At 50.8% G+C, this 12065-nt stretch overlaps 1 protein-coding gene across 5 annotated transcripts in view; it reads right to left on the bottom strand.

Moving 5' to 3' along the window:
* pcdh7b (protocadherin 7b) overlaps positions 1-12065 on the bottom strand; it is a 71740-nt gene that overhangs the window by 32054 nt on the left and 27621 nt on the right. For 2 of the 5 annotated variants that reach the window (XM_029840253.1, XM_011606701.2), the window contains exon 2: positions 2620-2839. The exons of 2 other annotated variants lie outside the window; for them this stretch is intronic. In XM_029840253.1, the coding sequence (XP_029696113.1) occupies positions 2620-2839 (220 nt within the window). The remainder of the gene's footprint in view (positions 1-2619; positions 2840-12065) is intronic. One more of the 5 variants, XM_029840251.1, reaches the window with a different exon arrangement.

Below are 12065 nucleotides of genomic sequence, written 5' to 3'. Positions count from 1 at the left end.
CAGGGTGCGTTTAACCAACACAGTGAGTAAATTCCTCCCCCCCCTCCAACCACCTCGCACAGGGATCAATCAGTGGCAAAGTGTTTGACCCGCAGATAACGCCGCACACGTGGAAGGGCTCTTCAGCATCCGCAAAGGCCTAATTGGGTGTTTGACTCCAAACACTCCGTGTTTATGAATAGCTGATGAGCGTCGGGGTTGGATTATGAATAAGTGAGAGGCCCAGCTGTGCATCGGAAAGATCAAGACTTTGTGAAATGTATCAAATGCTCAAACTGAGCTGCGCACAGAGCTAGGCTAAAAATAGCCATCTTATAAAGACGGAGACCTAATTAAAATTCCTATAAATCAATTGATTTGTGTTTGATGGGTTGACATTTGCGTGCCGACAATGCGAGTGACCGCAGAACAGAATCGTACCGTAGCGTACGAAAATTGCATACTAGTTAGCTTAACCAGCTGGGCTGATAAGGGCTTGCTGTGCTGAGACGGAAAATGTTGGATTGGTCCCCCAAATTGTGCGAACATCGATCGACCACCGACTCGGTGCCAGAATCGAGGGGGAGAGGTCCTGACTCAAAGGGGGACATTAGCCTTTGTCCGCGTTTGACTGTAGCACAAAGCTCCGGCAATCAAACGTGATGAATCGAGACCGTGGTGAAAACCAAAAATCAATCTTTTCCCAAAAGCCACTCATGCATCCGCGGAAAAATTTGTGGCACTGAGCTAACACGTCATTTCCAATCATGAGACGCACACTTTTGTGTTTGAAACCCCATAACTACCGTTTTTTGCCATTACCCCCAACAGGCGAAAGAACAAGAAAAGTCATCATTAGTGACGCCAGGACTCGGCGGTAGGCTGAGCCATCTGTTTTTTTTCCCGGTTTTACATCACAACTTTATTTTCTAAAAGGGGCTTTATGGTGGAAACGTTGCGCTTATTCTGCAGACGCAGTGACACGGGGGTGTGCTAATGACTGCAGTTAGCATCCCTCAAGAGGCCAAAACACTTTGCCAATATTTGCCCTAACCTTAGATGATTGTGTTTACCTACCACGTAGGTATTTATCTGATGTCCTTATCCAGAGCAGCCTAGCAGTGGCTCAACATCTTCCTCAAGGACGCTAACAGGAAATACATTGCCCCCCACACCCCCGTCAGCGGATGACAGGTCCCAGACCAATTACATTCTCAGCGACCATAAAGCCACCCGGCAGCCTGCTCAGATCTTGATCCTATCTCCTTCCCGTTGCCTCAGAGTGCCGTACCAACAAATCTGGTGCCAAAACGGATGATTTACAGGCTAGTCAGATTTCTGAAAACCAAAATCGCACGGCCCCGCTTGATTTCAGTATTTCTCAAACACATGCAGCTGGGCAACGTTGGGCGGCGGCGGCAACAGAGCGTCTTGTTTGTTGTCGGGACTGATTCATGAACTGACCTTGGTTCCGGTCCTCCTGTAATAAATAATCTGGAGCTTCAGCGTCATGCTGCAGCAGCGGCAATTATAACAAATGCACGCTGAGCTCAAGTCGGGATTGATGGATAACGCTACGGTAATTGCTAAATATTCCAAGCAGTATTCAAGATGCAGGATTTTTATTTTTTTCAGTCATTGTCGCCCTCGTGCTAGCTTGTAGATGCTAAATAAAGCATCGGGTAACTGTGAACCTGACCTTGGTGCGCACCTCTTGACGCCCCGACGGCCGTGTGCAGGGTTAATACGTCTTGCTGACTGGTCAGAAATAGGTTAAGGGACTCATCTCCAGGAGGGTAGCATCTAAAAAAGGATGTGAAGCCTTAATCCACCGGAATATCATTAGCCTAATCTGCAGTGGGGAAGCCTCTTAGCACTTTCAAGATGGTTTACTCCTCGTTGGCACTGCCCGCCTCTCGCTCCCAGGCTATGAATGGGACCATTACCTCGCATCTCTCCCCGTGCGCTCGGATTCACGTATCGGATATCAGGCTAGCTCCGAGAAGGCTTTGTGCCCTACCTTGGGACCGCCTTCGCAACCGGCTCTTTCCCCCACTCCCACTCGCTCGTCTGTTCACAGCGCAACCTACGGAACGTCAGTTCTCCTCCGTAACGACCTGAAGCTGAACGCGCCGCGAATCAGCGCGACGACTCTCTGAATAGCTTCAAAACAAGTGGAGTATTAATCCCCGGTCGTTGCTCCTCCTTTACTGTAGCGCAAGGAATCGTGGGTGAGATCCCGCGAAAGTTAAAAAATCAAGCTTCAGTCAAGCTGAAGTGCAGACTAAAAAGAAGAGGAATGATCTAAAAGTTTGTAAAAGAATATATCTGATATGTAGATCATATTCCCTGGTGTAGCCCATTTTCTTCATAAGCCGCTGAAAAAAGCGTAACTATCAAAAATCCAAGAACTCGTCTACAGTTTTTAGGGACTTTAAAAGACTCAACGAAACTCTGGAGACCTTGCAACTCTAACTAGCACTTCCAAAAATTCTCCAAATCAAAATAAGTGTGATGAGTTCGTATGTTTATTGGGCCGCCTGCCATCGGGCCTTCTGCGTGAATGCTCTGGTTGAATCTAAGTGTGTGCTTTTCTTGGATCTTAAGATTTCTAAATCTCCTTTTAGTGTTTGCCCCTACCATTTTCCATGTGCTCTGCCTCACCGACACTGCCATCCGGCGTTGTCCTCTCGTAGCTGTCCTCAGGCAGGGGGAGGGCGCCCAGCCGGGGGCCCGAAGAACTCTTGCTGCTAGGCGTCTCCGACTCGTCCAGGCCACTGTCGTAGCAGCTCTGCAGCGATCCCTGCTGGTGAGGGTCCTGGGGCTGGCTCACCACCGAGAAGGTCACTCGCCGAAACGGCTACAAGAGAAACCAAACGGCTGGGCGTCACTATAAAACGGACTCTTTGGGTTTTTTCTAATTTTTTGACGTCAAGCTAGGGCGTTCCAGTTGAACTCTGGGTTAAGGTGGCAAAGATGCTAGTCAGGAAAAAGAGGGCAAGGGATGAGGAATTTAAGGGAATTGGCTGAGACATTAGCTGAGACATGGCTCTCCTGACACATCACCTGCTTCGCTCTAGACCTTGTCCTCCAACCAAAGCTCCTCCTACCCTAAAACCTTCAACACCGAGTCTTTCTAGGCGGGACAAAAAGGATGTGGCACAAAGAGTTGATAACGCGGGTTGACTGAACCTGTCAACGCAAATAAACACGAAACAATTCACGACTTTCGACTTAAAAATAGGACAAGGTTAAAACCTCCTTGGGTGGGATGGAAACGGTGTAGAGGGGCCGCGTTGTGTTGTGTTTCCACTCCCCCCGACACATTTGTGTTTACACTGTCAATACTCACGGCTCGTGTTGATTAAAGGTAATCCTGGCTAACGGGGCATGTCGTTAAAGACGGGGGCTCCTCCTCACCGCCACAGACAGTTCCCCTCCCCCGTATCGCTCAATCTTTGTCTCGTGTTGGCACCGAGCGCGGAATGAACCGGGAGAGTGAGCACGGGGCGGGGACCGAGAGATCTGGCCTGGTCGTTAGCAGAATGAACGGCGTAACAAATGACCGGTGCCACTCATTAATTAGATACAGGCACAGTCGGAGCTCCCCCCCCTTGCCGTGAATCCTCCCCTTCCGGGCCCTTTGCCGGACCTCATCACTCGCTCGCGCGCCCTCCTCGTTTCGCCGCTCCATCATGGGAGCGTCTGATGGCGGCGGGGCCCATTACTCAAGCTCTTCCTTCCCTCTCGTTTGCTCCCACCTCACCTGATCAAGTTAAATTTGCCCCAGCCCATGTGATCCGTAATCAGCGTCTTTAATTTGGATGTTGAGACGTAATTAACCGCTTTCAGTTCATCCAAGGGGCCGATGCTAGAAATTCGCAAAATATCAGACGCGTTTAGCATCGACAGGCACGTGTATCGGGATACGAGCGGCGCTGACGGAACTCCTTCACTCTTATTTTGTCATTCCAAGGATTTTTCCTCCCTGTAATATAATTCCTCACAAGGAAAAGGGGATTTTTTCCCCCTGCGCGTGTGGAAAAACAAGTATTTATTCATATATTTCTGCCTCATTCTTTTTCGCTCACTGCCTGGCTATGGCAGGGAAATCTTGGCAATAAATCATGTTTGCGTGTAATTACAATCAACACTCAACAAATGAACTGGCATAAATATTCATGGAAATTTCACTTGGATAGTCAAACATTCGTTGCATAATTAAAACTGGAGCCCGGAAGGAAAATCGCTCTCTATAAGTGTAATAACACTTGAAGAGATGTTGAGATTGGACTTTTTTTTCTTCTTCTTCTTCGTGTGCGTTGACTGCTATGCCTCTTGTTTGGCACGCGGTGCGAGACGGCGAGTCCCACAGCTTGGTGAGTCGGGGGTGTGGGGGGGTAGGTTGTCTAGATCAGATTTATTGGAGTGCCGTACTCTTTAGGAAACGGTGGTTTTCTCCATTCTTTTTTTTAATGATACAAATTAAAGCACTGTTGCCTAATGAATTGCTGGCGAGCCGGCCGCGGAAGAGAAGAAAAACTCAGGCGAGCGTGCAGGGAGGCGAAATTGAGTTTAGGGGGAGGGAGCGGGAAAAAAAAAGAGCTGACGGCGAGAAAATAAAAGTTAAATGAACAAATCGTTTATTTATTCACCTGAAATTCTCCTTATCTTCACTGTGGGTAGAGCAAGATAAAAGAGTAGAAGAAGGGGGAGAGAGGCAGGAGCAAGGGGGGGGGGCTAATTTGTTTGCAGACCAGAAATGGAGTTCACGCAGAGATCGCCAGAGGCTCTGGATTAGAATCTGCGGCAGCCTCCTTCTACACGGTGACCTTCGCTCCTTTTCATTCCGTGTCTGTTGAGTGATGAATAAAATAAAAGCTTTTCTCCGCGTTTTTCCGTACGAGTGCAACGCTGAGGAGATGGGGGGGCAGTAACCGTTTGCAACTGTCGCATCACGGGAAGTTTTCTCGTGCTTCACCCAGCTACTTAATGATAACGGGTATTCCGATCTTTGACAACGGAAATATGGCTTCCTTCCACGTTTTGCCCGTGACCCATTTTGACCCAGCGGAGGAGCTGCGTCCGTTAAATCTTGACCTTTGGTGGCTTCCTCCACCTACTCTGACCTCTTGCCCTCAAGGTGCCTTCAGGTGCCGATCAATCAGACCAGACCGATTGCACCGGACAGGAGTCTTGTTCCCGGCCGGAGTTGCTACGTTTGTAGAAAAGTGCACGCAGGGCCTGTTTTTCACGCCACTGGGTTGCTAAGCCCCATACCGCGCCTTCAAGTCGTAAATGTATGGCTTTCATTACAAGTTAGCGCCAGCTCATTTTATCTTTAGCAGATGCTGGGACCCCCCTCCTGGGGTCTCCGGTTCTCCGAGCTCAGCCAGCACCTGAAAGCCAACTGCGACAGTCATCCCCGTCATTCCGACAAATGAAGAATGCAAACAAGCCGCAGGTTTACTGGGAGCTGCGGCCCTGTGGATCACGGGCCAGACTATTTCCTGAACGCTAAAAAGAAAACACATTGGGTCTGTCCTGGTTCCAGCAGAACCGGAGCCAATAAAAACAGGGCTGTGCCACTCGTGTCAATAATGTGTGACCTCCTGGATTTGATTCTCATTTCCTCCTCTCCCCCCAAGCCAAACACTGAGCTGCTGTCTGCAACAGCTTGGAGCTTGTTTTAATGCCCCAGCAAACCTTGGATCACCAGTACTTTTAAAAGCTGTCCCTTCTTTTTTCCCCCTTCCACATGAAACTTTGCAATTGCTGGCGCTAGTTAAAAAACAAGTCAAAGTAACACCGCAACCATCTGTCAGGCGATTTAATGTATTTGTGAGGACGCTCTTGTTAGGGGAGTCCTTAGTCATCCTTATCTATTGAATCAGCCTGTTTTCTGTTCATGTCTGTAACATAATTAAAGCCACCAGAGCCTCTGGACAGAGCCGAGGATAATGGACCCACGTCAACGAGCCTGGCCAGGAAACAAAGTGTGTGTAATTTCAGCTGTAAATACCTGTGGCGGGTGGTACTGACCCACTACCATGAAACCGCGGGAAGTAATTGTGGCCGGGCCGGACTGGAGGCGAGGGAGAAGAAACAAGCTCTGCGGGGCCAGTGTCTTATTGCAGTCAACCGAGAGATGGAGGGATACGGCGAGAAGGCCTCGTAGCAAGTGAGACGGAAAGAAAGATAAAGAGGCTGGTCAGAGGTACGGAGGAAGACAAAGAAATGCGGAGTGGCGCGAGAGGGGCGAAATCCGAGAGCGTCCGCCGATGCCAGCGGTGCTGGTCTGTAATTAAGAAGACGCAGTTCATTTTTTATGAGCAACCAGGAGACCTGAGATGCTCCGCAAAGTGCCAAAGAGTTCGGAGGTAACCCAAATACCTCGGAATGGTATGAAAGTCAAAGTCCGGTCAAAATTCAGGTATCGGAGTTCTTAGAAAAATCGACAGAGTGAAATGAGCCGAATGCTTTCAAGGCGGATGCCTGAATGGAACGTTGGGAACCGGATCGGCGTGGATTCAGGTGCTTTTTGGGTGCTGCTTATTAAAGCTAACAGGGCAGGCCATAACCACCGAGGCGTGTCAGACGACCGAGGAAATTGTCGATCGCCCAGTAAGTTTGGGGAATTTTCTCAGCACTCGGCCACGGCTTTGTTAGCACAGCCGGCTGCAGGGTCTCAGGTATCGCACTCAAAGTGATAGCCTTTGCCAGGTCAGGCTCCAGTGCACGTCTTTTCTTCCCACCCCACTGTGCCCCCCCCCCCCACCACCGGTTTCTAATGAAGAGGCAAATCAATGGTCGCATTCTTAAATAAACCCCACGGAAGAAAAATCAGCACGTGGAAGCGATAAACTCTGGATACCCTTTTCATTCCCGCTCCACTCAACTGAATATCTATTTAAACACCTTTTAACGACACAGACTCTCAAGGACGCCCGTCTGCTAGATCCCAGACAATAATAAATGAGGTTCTATGGGAAAAATTCCACTTGCTTTCTGGCTCGGCATTAGAATTTGAAATACCTTTTCTGAATGCTTTTATCTACCACATCATGTTGTTGATGTGGTAGGCAACCACTTTATTAACACTAAGAAAGCAGCAATCAGACTCTCTTCTCATGCTTGATTACATCCCCAAGTCCTCACTGACCCTTTACGGTGGTCTCCTGCTCAGGAAATAACAAATCCACGCGCTCCAGAAGAGGAAGACCCCAGCTTGAACTCCCCGTTGTTGCTGATAATTGTACTGTTTGGGGTTGAGCCTTTTAAAAAAGTTGTTGCTAGGCATAGAAAGTCCTCTAAAGGAACTCTTGGAGGGGCGGGAGTCGTCTCAGAGCTCGTGCCTTGGGGCTCACTTTGGATTGAGAGAAAGCAAGCAGGGGAAAAGATGCAAGCGTCGCAAAGATAGCGAGAAGGAGGGTAACAAAGGAAGGGAAAGGATGGCGCATGGACGATAAGGAAACAAGAAAGTGGAGGCTTCTATCTCAAGCTCCATTATTTTCTTCCTTCATCCGCATCTCTTTTCGTCGTCTTCTCCCAGTGAGTTTGGAATGCTTTTGGAGGCGTTCCACAGCTAGCGATTTCCTATTAGCATTCACCCCATGTGGGCAGCTGAGACGCAGACCCGTGGGGGGGGGGGAAAAGACGGGATTAAAAAAAAAATCACACATGGTTACTTTTGTAAAGTCCAGCCTAAACTTTTAATTGCTCTTCAAGTGGCGGATTAGCCCACTGGTGTAACACGGATACCGTCCCGGGGAGGGGGGTTGCGTTTGAACATCTTCAGAGGCTTAGTCCAACCTCTGACCTCCTCTGAATGACAAAGGAGAAGCCTGTCTCCCAGCTGAAGGGGTGGGGGGTGGGGGTGGGGTGGGGGGGGGGGTGCATTGTTGAGTGGCAGTGGATTAGTTTCAAGCTGACAAATAAGCGCTTTTGTGAGGGTCCTGCCACGTCCCTGCCGGGCTTCAGGAGCACCATCGTGGCTGGTGTCATATAGCTGGCAGCACGAGAGCGACAAAAGCGCATGAAAAGGGGCTAAATGAAACCTCCATAATTCACATAGGGGGTCCTGTCATCATCCACCAAATAACTAATTTCCTTCTGCGGGCTGGCACGTTTTCACGGATTTCCAGTCCGACATCTGCTTCGCTTTCATTATGGATGAGTTGGATCGACTCCTGCGTCGCCATGTTAGAGCTGTTGGAGCCCGTCCCTGATCCGCGCGCTCGCTAACACGGAACCTGTCGGCTAACGTTGGTGGTTTTTCAGATGTTCATTGAGCTCAAGCTCTTGTTTGTGTCCTGACTTTTGAATGACGTGCCTAGAGCCATGTAGGGGGGCTCACGCTGAACGGGGCGAGATCACTGCGGGCGCGCTCGGGCGCGCAAGTGCCTTTTATCTGTGTGCGTGTCATGTCTTTGGCATTGTCATGTCGTTTCACCTGTCACCATCCCATCAGTTTAGCTTCCAATTCCTGGCATCAGGAGGGGGGCGCAGGCGGCTAGGTGTCACGGGAGGGATCCGTCACATCTTTGGCAGCGCTGCATCTGACCAACGGCCTACTACTGTCACTGCGTGAAGTGCCCTGTTCTGGCGCTAACGCTAGCTGGTTGTGACACGGGTCTTGATGTCAGCGGGAAGCATGACACGGCATCAACGGAGGCCCCGCAAAGTGCCCACGCACCGCGGCTGAGCGCGCCAGGTGGGGCCGCGGCGTTGCTACCTGTCTCTTAGAAGACTTAGAAACCTTCAACCGCTGCACCACAACAAGTAACTGTCACCACGGATAGGGGAGGGGGGGAGCAGTGAAAGGATGTACGCAGATCGATCGGATAAAGGGAGAAATAAACGAGATAAGGGAAGGAAAAGAGAGACACGGAGAATGAGACAGTCTGATGAATGATTCTTTATTTAGCATCTGGAGTCGGTGATGACAGATAACCTGCGTTTAGGGGATCAGGGCTGTCATTCAAAACGGGGGAGGGGGAGGGGGCACATCCAGCTTACGCGCTAATGAGGTGTTCTGTTTGGGAATGATCCGGCGGCCGTGTGTCATTGGACTGAGCTGGGTGCAATTGTGGCGCACATGTGAGGCCACCAGGGGGCGTATCTGGGATCATGTGATTCAACAGGCCACATGAAGAAACTGATGACAGGTGAGTTGAATATAACAGAAACAGAAAGGAGCCTCTTTTAGCGTTCCAGAGGCCCGACATTCCTGAGCACAGTCCACCTAGAGTCAGATGACTCCGAGAGTTATTAAACGCGGATAGAAAAACCTTTATCTGGACAAATAAAGTGTTGAGAGAGGAGGAGGGATTAGCAAAGACAGAGAAAACATGAGTGATGATGTGAAAGAAGGTGTGTTGCCAAGCCATCATCCCCCCACACACACACACGCACAACACACACACTGTCCGTGCTTATCTCCGTGGTTCTCGTCCCCGGCCAGCTCACTCCCTCCCTCCCTCCCCCCCCCGCCAGGCGCTCGCTATCGCCGCGGAGATCGGACAAGGTCGAACTCTCCCTGACATCTGATGGATGAAAATGGAATTAAGATGAAAGCACACTTTCAGATAATGAAGATATGCGGCAGGAGATTAGGAGGCCGGGGAGGTTTTTGCCGAGGATTCCGACCAAATGAATATTGAAATTTATGTGTTTGGCTGCCGCTCAGCCGATCCCCATGTGTCATTTTCAACCGTGGGGGCCAAAGTGGAAAACACAAATTTTAAACGTTTCAAGAGGCAGGAAGTTGAAAAGGCACCTTCCCCCCCCTCCCCTTTCATTGTCCTGTTGGAGGAGACGGGAGGGAACCGTACTTGCAAACACCAGGGTTGTAAAAGACCGGATCAGCTGGATCTATATGTGAGCTGTGTGCGTCGTTGAAGATAGGCGGCGGCGGCGGGGGGGGGGGGGGTGAGAGGCCCCGCATCTCAGAAGGAATCAAAGCCGGACGGCCTATCAAGGCTCCGCATCGCTGTCTGATGACGGGGATATGCGCGCTAATCCGCATGCGGCACAGCGGCCTCCTCCAAGGCACTTCTTTGAGCGCACTTAGCTAACAACGCCTCTCCGATCCTCAGCGTGCTCCCTTGCTCCCAACGAAGTAGCGGAAAGGAAAAAACCCTGCTCTTTCCTCGTCCCGTATTCATCCGTCACTGAATTGGGCGGCCATTTTGGGCCACTAATGGGAGAAGCTATCATGGCGTCGGGTTGTTTTAGGTTCTCCGGCTTCCCGCGTCGAGGTGCCGCTCAAGTGTTGAGAGGAGACAATTAACCGCGGCAGCTTGTCTCTACCCTCTGGTGCCTCTTCCCAACGAATCACAACAATGCAAACAGAGAAAGAAGAGGCAACTTTGGAGGACTACACAAGACATTCGTGCATATTTTGCCTTCATTTCCTTCCTCGCTTAGATTGGGAGCCGCTGTTGGTGAGTCAGGAATCAGACGTTCAGGTTCCACAGGGGAGGGAAAAACAGCCCGGCTCTGTTTTTAAAGATGTTGAATAAACAGGCGAAGATGTGGATTTGTGTTTCTTCACCCCGACACCTTAACCAGAGGTTGCAGATGGGTCAGAGACGCGCTCTGGCCGGACGCCCGTGCGTGCTCTGTTCATCGCAGCGCCAATGTTAGCAATCTCCCCCCGAGTGTGTGCGGTTCACCTGTCACCCCACCGGCATCTGCCACCGGACGGACAACGGACCCTGCGGCAGATGGAAGCGATCCGGCCCCCACCTCGTGGCGATGCGGGTGAACGGGAACGATTGTGTGCACAGCATTGTGAAAGGATCCAGTCCTCCATCTCCCACCTGTCTCCTTTAGTCTCCTATTGCGCCACCATTTTGTCCCTCTTTGATGGACCAACACCGGGCGCCATTTGCCTCGGACTGTGCCTCTTCCATAAGATAGGTGTGGGGGGGGAGGGGTCCGATGTGAAGCCAACAAGTTTAAAACAATACTCACGTGGAAATTGAAGCTAAAGTCCTGGCCCACATTTCTGTGCTAACAAGAAATTGGGTGTGTTTTATTTATGCGCAGCAGCGAGAGCGTTATTATGAATTTGGGGCACTGGAAGGAGGATGTTTCAAAGGCTCCGCGTTCCGTCGTTCCCCGTCTCTTTACTTTGCCCCCCCCCACCGCGGTCTCACCCGCGGCCGCCGCTGGTCAGCGTCTCCAGAGTGATAGTCGCCGCCAATCAGAGTCGTAGCATAATGCTAACAAGTCAGACCTGGGGTGAAGTGGCTCCTGCGGCTGTCACAAAGTTGTGCAGCACATTCCTCATTCCGTGCACGTCGGACCTCGGAGAAGGCTCCCCGTCACTCCCTCTCACCGCTAATGACTTCCATTTCATTCCCACATTCCACTGCCAGACCTTCTCAACCTTTGTGGCGTTGGCGTGCCACTGTCTTCACCGCCTCTCCGCGTCCACCCAGGGATTCTCTTCCCTGCCGGGCTCGGCGCCGCTCCCATCTAGTTAATATTTTATTGGATGGGGGATTTCACATCTGTAGGTCACATTCTGGGCTTTGGCAATTAGGAAGTCAAACAAAGACCTGGCTTGCTTCTGTAATTCCCCCTTTTTCATCTCGCACTTTTGTGTGCTCCCCCCCTCCCCCTTTTTTTTAAGGGAATTAACAAGTTGAAAATTAATTTGAGCGCGAGTAACGCAATCAGCAAGAGAAGGTGGAGAGACCCTGAGGAACCTGGGAGACGGGTTGACGGCCGTTCTGGGCTTAAATCTATCCACATCTATCCTGAATCCACATGAATTAACCGGCGTTCAAAGGTTGGGCGCCCAGTTTACCGTTCACTCCGACGAAACTGTGGCTAATTACCGCCCGCCAATGCAAAGATACTCCGTCGGTTCATAATTCGGAGGGTGGGAAATGGCTCGCAGACATGCTCGGTGAAGGACGCACACGCCTGAGCGGAGCATTTCGCCCACATACAGTATCGGAATGGGATTAACGGGGCCTCATTTGCTTGCGAGGTCTTTGATGAGCCCTGCCTCTATAGGGCCCAGCATTAAGGAGGAGGAGGGGGAGATAAAAATGGGGCGGCCTGGTGTCGGC

The sequence above is a fragment of the Takifugu rubripes genome, chromosome 8 (assembly GCF_901000725.2).
Source record: "Takifugu rubripes chromosome 8, fTakRub1.2, whole genome shotgun sequence".
Lineage (NCBI taxonomy): Eukaryota > Metazoa > Chordata > Actinopteri > Tetraodontiformes > Tetraodontidae > Takifugu > Takifugu rubripes.
The sequence above is the reverse complement of the archived record's forward strand: the minus strand, read 5'-3'. Positions and strand labels throughout refer to the sequence as shown.